At 42.1% G+C, this 18956-nt stretch overlaps 1 protein-coding gene across 1 annotated transcript in view; it reads left to right on the top strand.

Annotated features, from left to right (window-relative positions):
- ryr2b (ryanodine receptor 2b (cardiac)) overlaps positions 1-18956 on the top strand; it is a 58510-nt gene that overhangs the window by 31221 nt on the left and 8333 nt on the right. Inside the window, exons 55-92 of the mRNA XM_086044495.1 lie at positions 65-143; positions 269-358; positions 548-685; positions 1268-1345; positions 1420-1495; positions 3607-3730; positions 4271-4386; positions 4871-4947; positions 5468-5589; positions 5697-5746; positions 5941-6001; positions 6708-6955; positions 7865-7946; positions 8755-8885; positions 8957-9256; positions 9387-9624; positions 10153-10240; positions 10335-10418; positions 10490-10651; positions 11121-11183; positions 11605-11733; positions 12075-12187; positions 13477-13573; positions 13859-13977; positions 14086-14137; positions 14323-14376; positions 14480-14579; positions 14755-14834; positions 15436-15512; positions 15624-15697; positions 15827-15901; positions 16056-16144; positions 16237-16365; positions 16455-16559; positions 16681-16762; positions 17073-18331; positions 18426-18487; positions 18771-18906. Of these exons, the coding sequence (XP_085900621.1) occupies positions 65-143; positions 269-358; positions 548-685; positions 1268-1345; positions 1420-1495; positions 3607-3730; positions 4271-4386; positions 4871-4947; positions 5468-5589; positions 5697-5746; positions 5941-6001; positions 6708-6955; positions 7865-7946; positions 8755-8885; positions 8957-9256; positions 9387-9624; positions 10153-10240; positions 10335-10418; positions 10490-10651; positions 11121-11183; positions 11605-11733; positions 12075-12187; positions 13477-13573; positions 13859-13977; positions 14086-14137; positions 14323-14376; positions 14480-14579; positions 14755-14834; positions 15436-15512; positions 15624-15697; positions 15827-15901; positions 16056-16144; positions 16237-16365; positions 16455-16559; positions 16681-16762; positions 17073-18331; positions 18426-18487; positions 18771-18906 (5239 nt within the window). The remainder of the gene's footprint in view (positions 1-64; positions 144-268; positions 359-547; positions 686-1267; positions 1346-1419; positions 1496-3606; positions 3731-4270; positions 4387-4870; positions 4948-5467; positions 5590-5696; positions 5747-5940; positions 6002-6707; positions 6956-7864; positions 7947-8754; positions 8886-8956; positions 9257-9386; positions 9625-10152; positions 10241-10334; positions 10419-10489; positions 10652-11120; positions 11184-11604; positions 11734-12074; positions 12188-13476; positions 13574-13858; positions 13978-14085; positions 14138-14322; positions 14377-14479; positions 14580-14754; positions 14835-15435; positions 15513-15623; positions 15698-15826; positions 15902-16055; positions 16145-16236; positions 16366-16454; positions 16560-16680; positions 16763-17072; positions 18332-18425; positions 18488-18770; positions 18907-18956) is intronic.

Genomic DNA, 18956 nt, shown 5'->3' with positions numbered 1-18956 from the left:
TCAGCAGGGAAAAGTTGGTGACTAAGACTCAAATTAGATATGCTAATATGATTCATTTCCTCAGCGTGTCCGTGCCAGAGGGACTGGAGTTTGTGGTGAACAAATATGCCGAGCACACTCATGAGAAATGGTCGCTAGATAAGGTAGAAGCTTCAACCTTCATTGTCCCCTGGTTGAGAAATTACAGTGTGTGTGTTAGGAATGCATTAATGCTAATGTCCACATGCGCTTGTAATAATTCATTTCTGAACTCTGTTTTGTCTGCCAGTTTGCCAACGGCTGGGTTCATGGGGAGCAGCTATGCGAGAACAGCAAGATTCATCCCCTCCTCAAGCCTTACAGGGCTTTGGCTGAAAAGGTAACCTGTACTTTGTGGAAATAAAGCAACCAACAGGCTTTCTGTGCCATATAAAAAAATTCAAATTCCTCTGTTCTTGAATTATGGCTTAGTTGAATCATCACCCTTCTGCTAGTATAGATTTGACTTTTCCCTGCTGGCAAATTTCAGTTTCACACTTGCCTCGTTGTTCCTTCTGCGGCCTAACAGGACAAAGAAGCGTACCGCTGGGCCATTAAAGAGACCATAAAAAGTATGCTGGCCTTCGGATGGACTATAGAGCGCTCCAAGGGAGGAGACGCATTCGGCTTGCACGCCTGCACGAGAAGAATCTCGCAGTCTGGTCAGGTGAGGATACTTCAGTAAAACCCTGACCTGACATATTTGTGGGTTGGCATTTGCAAATTTGCCTCCGTTATTCGCTGAAGAGGTTACCTATTCACTTTGTGCTCAGGCAAAGCAAAATGTTGCGGCGATGGAACTCTCTTCAAGTGAGTGGAGAAGCCTCACCCAGTCAGACTATAGCCCTGTAGATTAGGGAAAAAAAACGTGCTTCCTGCCATTTTGTGGCATCCAAAGCAATAGAAAACAAAAGCCTGAGCACTCCTTGAACTCACTGCACTGCACCGCATTAGTTAAATCAATTTCATATGGTTTATGGATGCCATATTGTTTCTATTTCTGGCATTGCCTTGAATTAGTCTAGGTCGGTTTTTGGCCCTTTTAAGTGGATATTTGGCAATTTTTGGCATAATTTCCCAGAAAACCCAGAAATATGATGCCTGCGGCCAGTAGACCCTTTATTAATCTAATATTAAACAAAATCTGGCATCTCTAGGCAATTCCAAATCATGAATTTTCGTTGTTCATGGCAGGGCTAATCTCTGGCGAATAGTGGGGGTTATTCACACATTTTCTACTTGCTTTCAGTTGTCTTTTGAAGGGGCGTCGACCTTCAGCCCTAAACCCTTTGACACGAGCAGCATTACCTTATCATGGGATCATTGTGTAAGTAATAATGATTTCTCTCAAACCGCTTCGCCCGCATCTGTGCTGAGGTTTCATTTCTCCTTTTTCCTCAGGCTATGGCTGAAAAGTTGGCTGAAAACTACCACAATTGCTGGGCTAAGAGGAAGAAACTTGAACAGGAGAGTAAAGGTACAAATAATGATTATCTCTCTTGATTATGCCTCTTAATTGCATCCTCATTTTCATGCTTCCACATCTGAGGTTTTTGGGCTGCACATCAAAGCTGCAAATTGGCTTTAGGCCTTGAATTTAAGAACTTTGACATTCAAAATGTAAAATAATAGTGCCCGAATAATTCATACAAGAGATGACAGTTTGTTAACAGTCCACGGATAAATCATCGCAAGGGACATGCAGGCAAAAAAGCACTCCTTTTATTGACAATTCAGTCTCAAATGAAGCAGTTGTGATAACCACTACCACCATGCTGCTGAGATGTGAACGTTATGTACTTTTGATAGTGTTAAATGTTACAAGTACACAGGACACAGTTTGGTAGCTTGGTGGCGGTCGCCTGGGCAATTTGGGAAGTATTTCCGAATCGTTTCAGCATTGCCCTCAAGGCGAGCTCTTGTTCTCCAGTGGTAAAACTTAAAAGATATCTACGTACGACGGGGGAACAGCGGGCGGTCTGAGTTCAATCCACTGGAATAAAACATCCAACATCAAATCATTCCTTTTTAATAAGTCAAAGTCAGAAGTTTGTTCAAAGGCAAAGGCATTGAGCATTATTCATTGGTAGCTTTAGTTTCCAATGAAACTTTTTTTTGTTGGAGTTGAATCCACCAGATATTTCAGATATGTCTGTGGACAATGTCGTGTTGCTTGCACGTCTATCTTTTACTTGACACAAACGGGGAAAATTCAAGGATACAGCCTATTATGAGAATCAACACGTTGTTCTTTTATTCTTGGTCCCATTCCTTCTTTTATCTCAGCTATTGAATGTGTTGAGACAAAATAATCCATTAAATTTCAAGGCAAAAATACAATGAAAGCAAGTTTAAAATATCGATTGAATTTGATTGACAGCTATGACCTTATACCATACTGCTTGAATGTCCCCGTCTGTCCGATAGCATCGCTCGTGTTCCAATGTATAGAAATCTGAGTTTATCAGCACTACCGGGTAGCAGATGCATTCACACGACCAAATTCACACAATACCAATGACATTTGTTTATTTCCCTTAACCACTGCCGTCTTTTGATAAAAGAATCACATTACTGAAAGATGTTTATCTGGTGTGGGTTTTTTTTCTTAACATTTCCAAAGACAAAGCTTTTCAGTTGTAGTTTTTGAAAAGAGACTGTTTGTTACAACTACTTGTGTAGCTTGGCAGGAGAGCTGTTGTTGTTTGACGGAACTTTTGCAATTGTTCACAATTTATAAGATTTCTCAGGTGTCCTAAAAGAGGTCTCTGACATTCTACAGGCAAAATGCGTAAAGGGTAAAAGAGTGACAGCACAATTAATTAACATTCACTCATCACACTGGATCGAATCACTCAATTTTGAGGGGGGTGGTCATGTCACATTCTAATGCCGACCGTATCTTCAGTTATCATGACGACCTGGGCAAAGCTGGGTATGTTTAGTGACTTTCCCAATCCCGCTAGCAACTATTTGGGGAAAAAAAAAGCAACAAGTAGCAAATTTAGCTAGCTTTTGTTTTGTTCTTCTGGACTTCCCTTCTGAGCAGTAGATGTTCACTCCTCCGTGTCCAGACTGCAAATGGATGGCGTGAGCCTACAACTGATGATTTCATCGGTCAAATAAACCGAGAACCCATACAGGTTCTTGTGGACTTGTGGGGGCATGATTTAATCACTGAGCCACCAAATGATACTTGGCAATCCACAGACCCATACAACCAATTAAAAATACATTTTCACATGTAGATAGTTGTTGTCTTATTTGAGAGGAATTGTATAAAATAAAAAGACAAACTCTGTGTATCATTGCTGGAAATAAATTGGATGGGTTATTGCAATGGTTTCCCAAGATAGACGGAAGATTGATCAGTAGAGGAAGGTGCGTCCCATTTTCTAAAAGGTCACAGTAGGAAATACCAGTTATGTGAAAGTCCCACTGAATTTATTGTGCACTCCGATCTCATCTAAAGCAGTCTTGAAGGTGAAAAACAAAGTCAATTGTGGAGTACGACGTGTGGTCACAAGAGAAAGGTGGAGTTTTTCCACTAATTGTATTGTTTTTTTTTTTACCCTTGTGTCTCCTCAGGGGGACGTGGGCACGCGTTGCTCGTGCCCTTTGACAACCTGACTGCGAAGGAAAAGAGCAAATTTCGGCAGAGAGCCCAGGATGTGCTCAAGTGCCTTCAGCTCAACGGCTACACAGTGTGGAGGTGAGGACAGCAGCAGTTCCTGGCTGCAAAAGCAAATTCCTGCATTCAGAACGGAATGTGACTGAGGTCGTCCTCACCTTAACATCTCACAGCATCCACATTTTCTGAAACTGTTTGAAGATGGAATAGAGAAAGAATCGCCTTTTGGGGTGACCTGTATGTGCCCCAAAACTAACAATTTTTACAAGGACATGTACCCGGGTGAAAATCCAAAAATCTGCAATTAATTGAGGCCCAAAAAGGTTCGTAAATGCCTGTAGTTGCCACCAGATGGCGGCAAAGCAATTATTCATATTAGACAAGGCTGCGGTCTGACTAAATGAAACCCCTCCTCTTGGTTTAACATTACAGGAGTTACTTGGCTCCAAGAAACCAGTAGATGACTCTCATAATATTTTATATATTTTCATATCAAATATGACAAGAACAGCGATTGTGTTTTTCCATCAAATAATGCAGGATAGGTTCCCATCAAAAATCCTCAAATATGTATGGAGGACCGTTTGTCGCAGCTTTAATAGATTTCATTTCGCTCGGCAGGGATCGCAAGAACGCAGATCTGGATTTTCCCGCCACAGTCAACAGCTTTGGCCACACTCTACTCCAGCGGTTGCTGTTTTACACAGAAGAAGCTCAGGAGCACATGTTGGAGCTAGGTAACACTTTTGGTTAAAAGAAGACAGTATAAAAACATGTCTTTGACAATACTTGGGGTCCTCTTTTTTCGACGGCCCTGACATTTTGATGATCAGAATGGCAACACAGCGTAGAACTACGTGGTCACACGACACAAGAAGACTTTTGTGATCTCTTTATTGCGTTAGGGTAGTTTAGTGATATGTTCCGACTTTTTCAAATTGCGGTTGTGTTGCTGCTGGGGTACGGCAAGGACCCCTGTATTGGCAAAGTATGATGACACCATAGCATCTACCTGATGTAAGTTTTTTTTACGTGTGGTTTTACGCGTCGCGCACATTGTCATTTTCAGTCTGTGACCTGCCTTGGGCTAATTTAAATGTGATGCATCCTTACAGTGTTCAGAATAGGACAGACATTGTTTTTCTGATGTAGAAATGTCACGTTCTTTTTTTTTTTGTCTTTTTTTTTTGATCGCACGTCTCTTCATTTTCCTTTTTCCAGAAGTGATGCAAGCCAGAGGACAGACCTCTAAAGGCGAGAGAGTGTCACACCAGCACCCTGTTCATTTCTTCCTCAAGGTTTGCGTGTGCTCGTATCCAAATGAAGACCGACCATTTCTAATGGCATCGTTCTAATATGGAATCTTTACCATTGATGCAGACATTCTAGTTAAGATTTGCAATTCTGTCATATAATTAGTCTTGTTAAATGGTTGCTACGGGTAACCCCCCCCCCATGAAAAATCCTTTGTGGCTGTGTAATTTATTTAGCCATCTCAGAAATCCATGCGGGCATGTCGATTCCCATCATGACATCGATTAAAGCTTCCCACGCCGTTCTGCCTCCAAAGCAGCAAACGGAAAGAGATATTTGAACAGTCATGCCTCACATCTCGTCACTTCTCCCCTACACACACACACAGCCATAAATGACTCTTGGTCAGTGATTTGTTGCATGGTTTCCACACTTTATAAAACTGTCTTTTTCGTGTAATGATGCGTGAATGTTTACGAATATTTAAGGGAGACACGTATCAAGTGAAATATTGTAGATTGTGGGAAGAATATGACACATTTGTTTATTTACCCCCTTTGACAGGTTATCATTCCACTTTTGGAAGAATATGTGAAAGGCCACCGACTGTATTTCTTGTCTGTGTCGCGCTCTTCGGATATTCACAAAAGCCATGCCTCCAAAAAGGAAAAAGAAATGATTGCAAGGCATGTGTCAACCCCATGAAATCATGTTTTAAATTATTCTTTTCCATTTGTTCTTTTGTGTTTGAGTTTCACTTCTTTCCCTTCATTTTCTTTCCTCTCACATCCAGCCTCTTTTGTAAGCTTGCAGCTCTAGTAAGACACGGGCTGTTTCTTTTTGGTAAGGGCCGTGTGGAAATAAGCTTTTAGCCTGATATCATCTCATTGTTGCTACCTTGCCTTTCACTTTTTGTGCTTTCCAGTCTTATCTGGCTATCAGTGATATATATTTTCTCTGCATATGTGTAATGCTATCATCTAATATCTGTTTTTCTTTTTTTTTTTTTTTTTTCTTTTTCTTTTTTTTTACTACAGGAAATGAAACTTCACCTGTCACAAGCTGCCTCCATGTTTTGGCCCGGGCATTGGATGCCAGGTAGCACTTCATGTCACTGTCACCATCTATCCAGCAGTCCATTTTCAATATCGCTTGTCACACTGACGCCTATCTCAGCTGACTTTGGGGGAATGGCAGGACTGGTCGGTATTCAATCCCAGGGCACATTAAGACAAACAACAATGTACACCTGTGCACAATTTGGAGTCTTCGGTGAACCTAACCTGCATATATTTTGAATGTGACAGGAATAATAAGAAAACCCATGCGCGCTCAGGGAGTACATGCAAACTCCAAACAGGAGAAGCTGAGCCGAGATTCAAAACAAAAAGCTCTTGAATCTGAGGCAAAAGTGCTAACCTCTACCACAGATAAGCCCCCAACTCCTGTGCGTTCGGATCGAAAAAAAAATTAGGGGCTTTCAGACTGCAGGTACCAATTCTGGAACCTCCCTATTTACCCTGGTAGTGTGTGTACTCCCCTTGTTCTGTCACTCTCTCCTGTCACATAACCACTTTATTGATCCACTTAAAACAATACATCAATCTAAGTCATACCAAAAGGCAAAACCATGACGCTAGAAGATTAACAACTCCTTAATTTTGTCAATTTATCCATTCTAAGCACGAGACGCATTTTCCTCACTTACACTGCTTGTGTCGCAACACTATTTGCTTCATTAAATCATTAAGCATATCGACAGGAAATCACATTATTTTTGGGGGGGGTTGTCTTTTCACATTAGGACGTTAATAAAGTCAGCCCCAGAGTCCATCCAGGAGTCTCTGCATTCGTTCTTTGAAGCGGCCGCGTCTGATCTGGAGACAACGGTTGGAAACCTCTCAGCAAACTCGGTTTCGATGCCTCAGTGTCGCAGTCAACAGGCGAAAGGCGTCGCCAAGTTTCTCAGCTACACAACCTCCGTGCTCCTCCCTATACTCACGTCCCTCTTCCAGCATCTTGGCAGACAGAACTACGGTGTTGACCTTCTAGGTGAGAGGAGTAAAATACTTATTGATCAATATTCCGACACCATTTTCAAACAGATAACTGTTTTACAACCAATCCACACAAAGCATCGCAAATGATCAGTATGCGCACCACATGCTTTTTGTGGTATGTGCAAATCTGGTTTCCTGTTAGTGTGTTTGTGTAGAATTTCCTGGAAATATATTAAAAATGCACACTACATGCTCTTGTTTCATTGTTCATATTCTTTTCCAACACCCAAAATGTCCTTTCACTGCTAGTGAATGTAGTTTTTCACAAAACATTTCAACCTGATATGTTTTTCGTTATCTTGTTGAAGTTTTAGCATTTTTGGAAAATCTTATAATGTAGTTTCATTAAACACATAATTTTGGTATAAAAAAAGTTTCTTACTTAATGTTCTTGTTTCTCTAGATGGCATTTATTTGAAAATGATATAAATATAAAGAAAAAAAATGAAGGAAAATATCACTCTGTGAAGGGAATCTATTTGAGTTTAACTTTTTAAATCAAGCCATTGAAAGAAATTTAAGTTTTAGAAGTCCTCCATCACATTCCAATTTGAGATGCACCTGTGTTTGTGGAGCAAATGACAAAGTCTTCAAAAAGATTTAAAAAAAAAAAAAAAAGAAAGAAAAAGGATAATATGAGGAGATTAGCAGCTGGTTTGCATACCTTTGAAGTCAGCTCACATGAAACGGCTCAGTCATGGCCACAGAGCAGCCTGAGCCTATTGTCCCTTTCACTAATATGATGACCTTCCGCAGGGATCATCCATTTCCTGCATCAGCACTCGTCTCGCCAGTCCATTTCTCTGTTATTGTGCGGCTTCACCTTTCCCTCTCTCACTGTCCTTGGAGTATGTCTCTTATGAGGATTTAAGCGATTTAAGTGTCACCTCGTCTTTTCCAGTGGGAAGCGTGCAGGCATCCTGTTACAGGATCGTTAACAGCCTCTACTCGCTTGGCATCAGCAGCGGCGTCTACATGGAGGGGTACTGCCTTGTTATGTAACACATTGCAACACATTCAGTGGCTGTGCAATATAGTTATTACATGCATTAAATGATGTTAAAAATATTATGAAGCTACTTTTACCCCTTGGATCCTTGCATGGCTATTTGAGGACATTTCCTCAATCAATTATTGGGTAAATGAATCATCAATTGTCAAGTCATCTATCTATCCTTAATCTTTATTAAGGTGGTGGGTGAGAGAGGCAAGGTACCCCCTGACTGGTTTGCAAGCCAATTGCAGGGCACATATAAAATCAACCATTCACACACACACACATTTACACTTATGGATAATGTAGCTTTAATGAATCTTACGTGCTTGTTTTTGGAGGGCCCAGGAAAAACTTGCCAAATCCACACAATAAGGCTGGAGCTGAGATTCGAGCCCAGAACCTCAAAAATGCTGCTCATGCTATGTTGCCCTTTGAAAGTGCACATGAGACTTGACTTTTTTCCCCCCTCTCCCAATTATTCTTTTTTATCCCGAGAACTCAAACTGAGTTACTGACTTGCTAACTATTGTTTACTTTCAATTTCTGCAGGAGCTTATTTAAGCAGTCGAATAAGTCGGGCCAATGTTCATTGTCTCACTTGTGTCACCTTGTGAAAACTGTCATTTCCGCATCACGAAGCAACATTTAAGCAATTATTGACTAAACTCGCAACAATCGCTCATTAGATGATAATAAATAAATCAGGTTCAATATGGAAGCTTTCTTCAAACTGAAACTTTGGAAAAAGATACAAAGTCAGCCATGCACTTGTGTAACAGCATGTTTCCATCCAGGCAGAGGTCAGCAGCAGGTTCTTGTCTAGCAGAGCTGACTGCTGCTTTTCCTGTATGCTTCCTGGAGCCAGCCATCAGTCAAAACGATCCTCGCTCCATCTTCAACACAATGAGTACACCTGAAAGAGATGGTAATACATTAAAAAATGCACTTGTCATGGACATATTTATTTAACTTTTTTTTTTTCTCTCCTTCTACTAGACCTGGGGTTGCCAGTTGATGTGGAAGAAATGTGCCCCCTTCTGCCCTCTCTGGAGCAAGCGATGGGGGAAGTGGAGGAGTTGACGGATGCAGGTGCCGCCGCTGGGCAGGCCCAATATGTCCATGTCACGGATGTCACATTGCCGATGCTGTGCGCGTATGTGTCCCGCTGGTCGCGAGACAGCCCGGTCCTCACATCTGTAACTCCTCAGCACGCCAGCGACCTGCTGGGGCACATTCTCCGAATCATCCACAACCACGTGGGTGCGTGCCAGGGTGACTGGATGAAGCAGCTGGCAGGTAGTTCACATATTCCTGCTGATGTTTCACGGGATTTCGGTTTTACACAAGTTGTTCTTGGTCCAGCACCACTGTACTCCAAAAAAGGGATACAAATCCGAACGTATTTTCTGAGCAGTGCGCATCTCAGTCCATTCCCAGCCGATCATCAGCAAAGCCCGCCCTGAGCTGCTGAAGAGCCACTTCCTTCCTCTAATGGATAAGCTGAGGAAGAGGGCGGAAAGTGTGCTGCTTGAGGAGGAGCGAATGAAAGCAGAAGGTTGCGGCGCGTCGGAAGCAGAATTGCAGATACAGGAGAAGTTCAGCGTTCTCGTGAGAGACCTCTACGCCTTCTATCCCCTCCTCATCCCCTTTGTGGACTCAAATCGGTAAGATGCGCAACTACGGAGGATGAAAATGGAAGCACACAGGTGTCAAAAATCAAGGCCTGTAGGCCAAATCTGGCTCTCTGCATCATTTTTGTGGCCTGTGAAAGTTTATCACAATTTCTTCAAAACTTTCCATAAAAATGATAATAACCATGGGCAATGATGTAATATGATTGGATGGATAAGAAGTGATCTGAGTGGAACAAAGCAATAAAAGCCCCACGCCCCCATTTTGTTTCGTTACAAGCCCAATTTGAACCGAATAGTGAACTTAAATCTTACCGAATGAAGATTTTATGGTGTACTGCCACACCCCTAAGCTATAAAACATATATGTTTGCACCATTATAACTAGCCCCCCGAGGCAACCAAAACTACATTATGGCCCACAAGGAAAACAAGCTTGTTATTCACATCAACTTTTTTCTGAAACGTTTTCAGCTACAAAAATATATGCATTGTGTTATTTCAATAGTGGTTCAGCCTTGTTGCTTGCTTCCTTGCACATTTTTGGTCAATCTGTCTCAGGACCCGTTGGCAGCAAGAGCCAAACCCTGATGCTGAGCAGCTGTTCAGCATGGTGGCAGAGGTCTTTATTTTCTGGGCCAAATCTCATGTGAGTTTGTCAAACATGGTTGTCTTTCGTCACTGCTGTTTTGGAAAAGACACCTTAAGTTGTCTCACATATCATATTTGGTGTCGCACTTCAGAATTTCAAGTGGGAGGAGCAGAACTATGTGGTCCAAAACGAAATCAACAATTTGGCATTCTTGGTCAATGGCAACACGTCAAAGGTTAGGCCGTCATTCACAAGTGGGCCCCATCAATGAAGCAGCCTAACAATGTCACATCATTCCATTTACAGCTCGACTACGAGAAAAGGAGGATGAAGAGGAAGGGTGATCGGTATTCCGTACACACTTCCCTCATTGTGGCTTCCGTGAAGCGACTTCTCCCGGTGGGACTGAGGGTTTGTTTTCCCAGCAACGAGAGCCTCATCATGTCAGCTAAGAGCGCTTTCGCTCAGGTTGGTTCTAAATGTGGGCGTCATGCCAAGTGATTGCTGCACGGGGAATGATTACCAATATATTCCAGAATGCATCACTTTCAAAAGATAACAACAACTGCGGGGGGAAAAAAAGCATGTTTTTGATCTTTGCAGCCGTCTGCCATTGCTGTGTTGACTTTCACATTTATTGACCAAGTGACATTTAAATAGTCGAACCGTAAACAACAGCGTCAATATGATCAAATGTGTCCTCTGGGCCCTGCCACGTCACCTACTCTTGAACAAAAAAAGAATCCGGAAATGGGACACTTGGGGCTAGCTCATTAGCATGCAACAAATTGCTTGGGCATTATAACAGATGGAACAGATGAGGTTGAAATGAAAAACATACTTTTAATGTATAGTACAGGAATGAATATGAAGTGAACCAGAGTGTTGTTTTAAATGTACCATATTTACTCAAACTTGTCCTGTTTACTTCTCGCAGAAAAACACTGAAGATGAGATTCGTGATTGTGTGTATAAAAGCCTTTTACATTCTTATGGTCAGGTAATGTCTGTCATTTGGTTTTAACCATATTGCAACTACTCTGTCTGTATTACACAACATGTTTTTCCCTCCACAAAATGTCCCCACTTGCCCTTGAGGGTTCTGTCTTGAATGAAGTGCATGTACATTCTGCTGACATAATGCATGCGCGCCGACACACCCGGGTAGTCGTGATTTTTAATTCGAGCAACAAGGATGCTGTTAATTAGACTTTGCAATGGTCTTGTAGCCTGTGAAATCCATTCTTCCATCATGCCGTGAGTTGAATTTGTCACACAGTATGAAAGACGCACTTTGCAAGCAGTGTTAGTTCGCTCTAGTGTTTGTTCACTCCAGCAGAAAATACTTTCCGGTGATTGCAATTCCAGAAAGTTGCAATTGAATAAATAAATGTGCTATTGTTTTTCCCCTCTGTGAGAAGTCATCGACAAGCTTGCACAGAGACCTCTTTAATTCAGAAGCCCAGAGTCCACTTTGCTCCATCACTGACTTGGAGACATCTGTGGATAAGATCGTGGCACTTGCTCGAGTCCTCCATTACCTTGATCAGGTGACCACTTAAACAGGGATAAGCATATTTTGATTTGGAGGGATGTTACTTGGGAAGTGGCAGCCTTACAGTAAGTCTTTCAGACTTTATCAGTAATTGTCTTTCAGTGCTGCTACTTTATTTTATGTATTTACTTATTTTGAATGCCAATGACTTAAGAAACGTGCCTCGTATTCCAAACCGCTTTGAAATCTGATATGACATTGAAGAAAGCAACGCCTGCACTCCCGGTGAATGACAAATGCTTGAATCCAATGCGTTTACGAAAATCATTCAGGTTGCTCCTTTTTAAATGTGCACCCACCCTTGTTTACCGTTCTTATCTTTGATTTTATGTTCAGGTGGAACATCCGCACAAGCATAAAAGAGCTACATGGCACAAAGTCTTATCCAAGCAGCGAAAGCAAGCAGTGGTGGCCTGTCTGAGGATGGCTCCTCTTTACAACCTCCCCAGGTACAAACACCTTCTAAATGCTGTTCTCTAGAATAAGCCTCGAAGAGATAATTGCGTCCCACCTGGTTACATTGTAGTCATTTGTTCACCCTGCAGACAGTTTTGTGTGCAGAATGTACACCGCTGTTTTTGTTTTGTAATTTGGGGGAACATTTGAACTCATTTTGTCCGCTTGTAAGAATTCTCGACCTTAACATTGTTTCTGCTTGGAAAAAGGACATTATTTTGCAGCATGTTGAATAAGTGGATAGCACTTCTGCCTTGCACTCAAGAGGTCTGGGCTTGAGTCTTGCCCCACGTTCTCTCGTATGTATTCATTTATTTATTTATTTTTGCCGCTCAAAATATCCCTCACAGCCGCTGATGTGTGACTCCTGGCGCCAAGATTTATTGAGCTATTCACCTGCCGGTAGGTTAAACCATGGATAAATCCAAGAAAAAAAACGTTTCTGAAGAAAAAAGAATATTTAATGATACGCCCTACATGAACTATATTAATCATTGATCGCATAACCTCTCAGATGACAGCTTACAGTTTTTCAGAGTGTGAAACGAAGGTGACGTCATAGAGCCCTGATGGGCCACTGTGCCAACAGGGGCAAAACTGACATTATCCCGGTAAAATATATGTATTAATAGGCTATTATTTTGAAAATATATATACCAGTATACTGTAGTCCTTTTTAGTTGAAGTTGATAGCACGCTTCACAAAAATGAACTCGACTCGCAACTCAGGTGGAGCATCCAAACGAGGCGGGAGGGCATTGATTCTCTGTCAGTACCTCTTCCCCTGTTGACAATTGGTTTCTGATAGGTAAAAGCCGCTCGCTGGCATCAACACTTTTGATATCAGAAGGGTTTTTATGGCTCCAGGTTACTTTTTTTCCCTTGTGAGACTGTCCAAATGGCTCTCGGAATATTTCTGATTACCAAACCCTAGACTATAAAATACGTGCTTTGTGATTAGTTGACGACACAGATCAGCTCCAGCTCACCCTAATGAGGATAAGGTCTGCTCATTTTTTTTTTTTAACCAACTCCGTGACTATTTGAAGAAATGCATTTTATTTCCATCCACTTGTGAAACAAAATGCACAAGAAAAATCCTGTGTCCTTTGGTTGTTGACAACTATGAATAAACATCGTGCAATTTGGGCAAACGGTGGTTTAAAAGCTTCTTTCTGTGCTGCCTGCTTTTAAATCTGCTGTTTGCATGTGCCAAATACAAACAGGATCATTTGCCAGTGTTGAGTTTGTTGTACCCTCAAACATCCCTCTCACTTCGCAGGCACAGAGCCGTCAACCTGTTCCTCCAAGGCTACAATAAATCCTGGATATTAGCTGAGGAGCACACTTTTGAGGAGAAGCTTGTGAAGGATTTAGCAGTAAGTGGTCTAAAACTTTGGACTATGTTTAATGTGTTGCATTTTTTTTTATGCGGCATTGAAAACTTTATTTTAAATTGTCATCAACAAGGCAATGCAAAATCAATGGCATGAGATGTGAAATGTAACTCGTTTTTCTTAGTTGAGTTTGCATGTTTTTTTTGTTTTTGTTTGCTGTAGAATTAATTGGATGACAGAGAGTGCACTAAGGCACTCTCGTAGGCTTTCCATAAAAGTACAGCGAATGGAAAATCTCTGTATTTTTTTTTTACATTATTTTCGCAGAAACTCTCTGTGACGGAGCTGACAGGAGGAAGACGAGAGGAGAAAAGAGATGGCGCCAAACTGATGGATCCCCTCCTACAGCTCATCACGCTCTTCAGTTGCAGTGCCTTGACAGAAAGGTGTTGTCCTGATACAAGATCCCGCAACCTTTTCTTTCTTTCTTCTCACATTTTTTCTTAACATATCTCTCCACTGATATGAGCTCATGTGCTTTTTTCCCTTCAAAGTGATTTTGGAATCGACTGGCTCTATGTTTCCTACGTGGAGATAATGGCCAAGGTAATAGTAAAACGTGTGAGCTAAAGAAAAAGGATGTTGCCCAGGTTCTCAGGAGAATGATGTTAGTTTTTTAAAAAAAATCCTATTTTAAGATTTGGCTTGTTTGGGTCATCATTTTGTCACTCCTTACCATCGCAATATTCACCGTTTTTCTGCTTTGCATCATCGCCCGTTTGTCCTCGCAGAGCTGCCATAGGGAAGATGACGACGAGGAGCAACAGGAACTGCAAAGTTTTGAAGTGAGTCAATTTTTGATTGGCATGCACATCCCATGAACGACAACATCAGCTTTAATGAATATAGTATCAAAAGGCGACAAAAATAATTTCATTGGTGTTTCAGGAGAAAGAGATGGACAAGCAGAAGCTGGTGTACCAGCAGGCCAGGTTGCATCTTCGTGGCGCTTCCGAGATGGTCTTGCAAAGCATTAGTGCCAGCAAAGGTATATGAGCTGAGGAGCAAGTGGCAAACGTGAAGCATATCAGAAAGTTTTTGTTTCCTGAGATGATTCGTATGGACACTTTTCCTCAAGGTTGCATTTCGCTCTATTGTAGTCATGAAGTGTATTTGAGTAAGTGCGACAGTTTCTTGATTGTGATGATTTGACATCTAATCAGGGACTATGGGCTCCATGATTACTCCAACACTCAAGCTGGGTATTGCTGTTCTCAATGGAGGAAACGCCACGGTTCAGCAGGTGCCTTCTTGCGATGACTTCTCCTCAAAATTCGATCCGCTGACTTTACTTTTTATAGGTTATACTTCATAAAACATATGATGGTCCTGTCTGTCTGCTTCCAAATGTAGTTTATTTCGCCAAATTATCTTAAAGTAGAAGTCAACCCAAAAGTTTTCTTTACAAGAATATGTTCTGTGCAGGCCCACCAGTTGAAGCACGGCATTCTGATTAATATTGCATTTGTGGACCAAGAATCAAGCAGTAAAATTTTTTTTGTCCATCTCAGGGGGCGGCCATTTTCTCACTTCTGTCGACTGAAAATGACTCAGCTTTAGAAAACAGGTGAGCTGTGATTGGCTTTTACCTGAGCCTTGAGCAACTGTGATGTCATTTTCAGTCGACAGAAGTGACAAAATGGCTGCCTGCTGACATGGCTAAAAATGGGTGGATTTTGCTGCTTAACTCATATTCCACAAACTCATTATTAATCAGAATGCCATGTTTAGACAAGTGAAGGCACAAAGAACATGTTATTGCAAAGAATTTTTTTGGGATTGACTTCCTTTTTAAAGGAAGAATAATTCCACAATCTAATCAGACCTTGCCTGCTTTTGAATAGAAAATGCTGGATTATTTGAGAGCAAAACGAGATGTTGGCTTCTTCCAGAGCATGGCTGGACTCATGCAGTCATGTAGGTGGGTCAGTGTATAGACAATTTACGGAAGTGGTTACACAATCACATTTTGGATACAAACGGTAATGTTTTTCAAAGTTTTGCTTATGATCATGTGTGTATGTGTCCCCAGCGTACTGGATCTGAACGCATTTGAGAGACAGAACAAAGCTGAAGGATTAGGCATGGCCACGGATGAGCGCTCAGGTAGCGCATTCATATGGAAAGCTGGCGCCCTTTCAATACAATGTTGCCTTATCTCTAATTTGAACCTGGACTCATTGGATTTCACTCTACTTTTACATTTCTTGACCTCTCGTCCCCTTTTCCCTATAGAGGTGATGCCAGATGATGAGCTAACCTGCGACCTGTTCCGTTTCCTACAGCTGCTTTGTGAAGGGCACAACTCAGGTCATTTGCTGCTTTTCCTCCCTTTGACACATTTTAATTAACTCTGCACAGAATTATAATTGCTGTGCAAGCGGTGAGATTACAGGACATTTCTACAATAAAAGGGCGAAAAAAGACCTTTTTCTCCACTCTCACTTTTGATTTCATGCATTAGATTTCCAGAATTACTTGAGAACACAGACTGGCAACAATACAACTGTCAACATGATCATTTCCACTGTGGATTATCTACTAAGAATACAGGTAAGAAGCATACCACAGAGCTGCTGTAGTTGTTTTGAATTAAAACAATTGTATTTACGCAGACTCAGTATTTCTTCATACTACTTCTCCAGGAGTCCATCAGTGACTTTTACTGGTACTACTCCGGAAAGAATGCTATTGATGCACAAGGCCAATGCAATTTTTCTAAGGCTATTAAAGTGGCTAAGCAGGTCTTCAATACACTCACCGAATATATACAGGTCAGTCGGTTTCCATTTCTGCAATGATTCACATAATCTATGTACTCATTTATAATGCAGCATCTCCCGCTGGTTGTTTTTACCCGCAGGGGCCGTGTAATGGAAACCAGCAGAGTCTCGCTCACAGTCGTCTGTGGGATGCCGTGGTTGGATTCCTCCATGTCTTTGCTCATATGCAGATGAAGCTTTCCCAGGTTGTTTCCATCCATTAATTGTTACTCTCTGAAATTGTGCCGAAACACATTTGCAGTCGTGTCAATTTGAAATTTCCAAATTGTTTTGACTTTAATGGGTTTTTTTTTTTTGTGTGTGCAGGATTCGAGGCAAATAGAGCTCCTAAAAGAGCTCATGGATTTACAGAAGGACATGGTCGTGTTCTTGCTGTCCATGTTAGAAGGTACGCAGACGACTCAAGAGATGCTGAGGAAGGTTTGACTCGTAGTGCCGCTTGTATTGAACTAAAGTGAGAGTATCACACTTGTGGTGCATTCTTCTGGGGATAATAATTTGGCTGTATTTAGTTTTGAACTATTAATATTGGCAATTAAAAACGTTTTTAGGTGAGCATCCTTTATTTGTGAATTTTCGCTAAGGGCTTGGTCAGGGCTTGGTCCCGAATAGTCAGGTTTCACTTTTCAGCCTCACTTCACAATTGATAATGAGCTCATGTTGGACAATTTCTTTTTTTTTTTTTTTCATCCTTGCAGGTAACATTGTAAATGGAACCATCGGAAAGCAGATGGTAGATATGTTGGTGGAATCGTCGAGCAACGTGGAGATGATCCTCAAGTTTTTCGACATGTTCCTGAAACTTAAAGACCTCACAGCTTCGGATGTCTTTCACGAATTTGACCCCGATCGCAAGGGCTGCATCTCCAGGAAGGACTTCCAGAAAGCCATGGAGCTCTCAAAGCAGTTTTCACAAGTTGAGACTCATTTCCTCCTCTCCTGCGTTGAGACGGACGACAGGGAAATCCTGGATTACGAGGCTTTCGTGGATCGCTTCCATGAGCCGGCCAAAGACATCGGCTTCAGCATCGCCGTGCTGCTCACCAATTTGTCCGAACACATGCCCAACGACTTAAGGCTGCGGGCCTTCTTGGAGCTCGCCGAGTGTGTCCTGACTTACTTCCAACCCTATTTAGGCCGCATCGAGATACTCGGCAGCGGCAAGCGCATGGAGCGCATCTACTTTGAGATCAGTCAATCCAGCCGCACGCAGTGGGAGAAGCCCCAGGTCAAGGAGTCGAAGCGGCAGTTCATTTTCGACGTGGTCAACGAAGGTGGGGAGAAGGAGAAAATGGAGATGTTTGTCAACTTCTGCGAAGACACGATCTTCGAGATGCAGCTGGCGGCTCAGATCTCCGGTTCTGACAGCGCAGAGCGACATGGGGGAGAAGAAGAGGAGAACGAAGAACAAGGCCCGGACAAGAAGGGAATGTTTTTCATCTCTCAGTGGTGGCTTTCACTTATGTCTCTCTTTTCCGTCAAAAAGCTTCGCACTCTCAAGAAAATGAGCCTGAAGGATGTTCTCTTGTCATCTGTTGCACTCCTCAGATTCCTTTTCAGGACGTTGCTCTGGTGCGGTTGCTTTGTAGTGAGCAGCGTTAGCCACGTGCTGTACTTAGCTTTTGTCAATGGCGGACTCATAGAAGGGGCCAAAACGATGACCGTATCTGACCTGTTCAGTGGTATTCTTGAACCGACGCTTGATGAGGTCACCGAGGTAACAAGCGGCGCGGACCGGCTAAGGCGGCACTCTGTCGCTTTCGCCTCTCGGCGGGAGAGCAGGCAGATGGCAGTCGCGACCTCCACCACGGAGACGGACGTACTTTCGGACATATTTGGCCTCAAAGTGAAAAGAGACGGAGGACAATACAGTCTCGCGACACAAGACATGACTAGCAGTCACGCGGATCTGTCCAGCACCACCGATGCTACGTTTTCCGACAGACATCAGGGGCTGGTATTTGTTTCTATTAATTTGATCTCTTTCAGAATAGTGATTCAGTGAAGTCGCCATCGATTCAAAGAACGTGTGTTTTTTTTGTTTGGAGCAGCTCAAGTCATATGTGGCTGGAGAGGAAAAAACAGAGGATGAGATGATGCCTGAATCAGAAAAGTTAGTGATTTCATTATGAAAACACATTTTGTAAGCTTTGCTCAGAATCATTCACTCATTCTCTACTCCCGAATCACTATATAGGGAATTTTATATACCGGTAGTATTGTTCAGTCAATGAAATGAAAAATCAATGTGCTAACCGCAGTGCTGTGCATTTAAAAGTTATATATCGCAATCATGTCAATGCATGGCTGAGTGGTACAAGTTGTCATTACATCAGATGTTCCCTTGTTAAAATGAGATTCTTTGACCTCCCTCCTGTTATTTTTTCTTGTGGCAGATGGGAGACATGTGAGGGGACAATGGCGAGGGAGGATGAACAGAAAGCCAAGAGACTCTCTAATAAAACAGAGGAAGCAGGAAACCAGCATTCCGCTTTCGACCATATGATAAGCGCTCATCACAAGAGCCTCCTGGTCAGATGAACAAAAAAAAATATATATATATGCCTGGATGTTGTTATACA

This window comes from Filicampus tigris, chromosome 11, assembly GCF_054856515.1.
Source record: "Filicampus tigris isolate MCC_2025a chromosome 11, RoL_Ftig_1.0, whole genome shotgun sequence".
In the NCBI taxonomy this organism is placed as follows: Eukaryota; Metazoa; Chordata; class Actinopteri; order Syngnathiformes; family Syngnathidae; genus Filicampus; species Filicampus tigris.
Note: the sequence above shows the minus strand (reverse complement) of the source record. Positions and strands in the feature narration are given on the sequence as shown.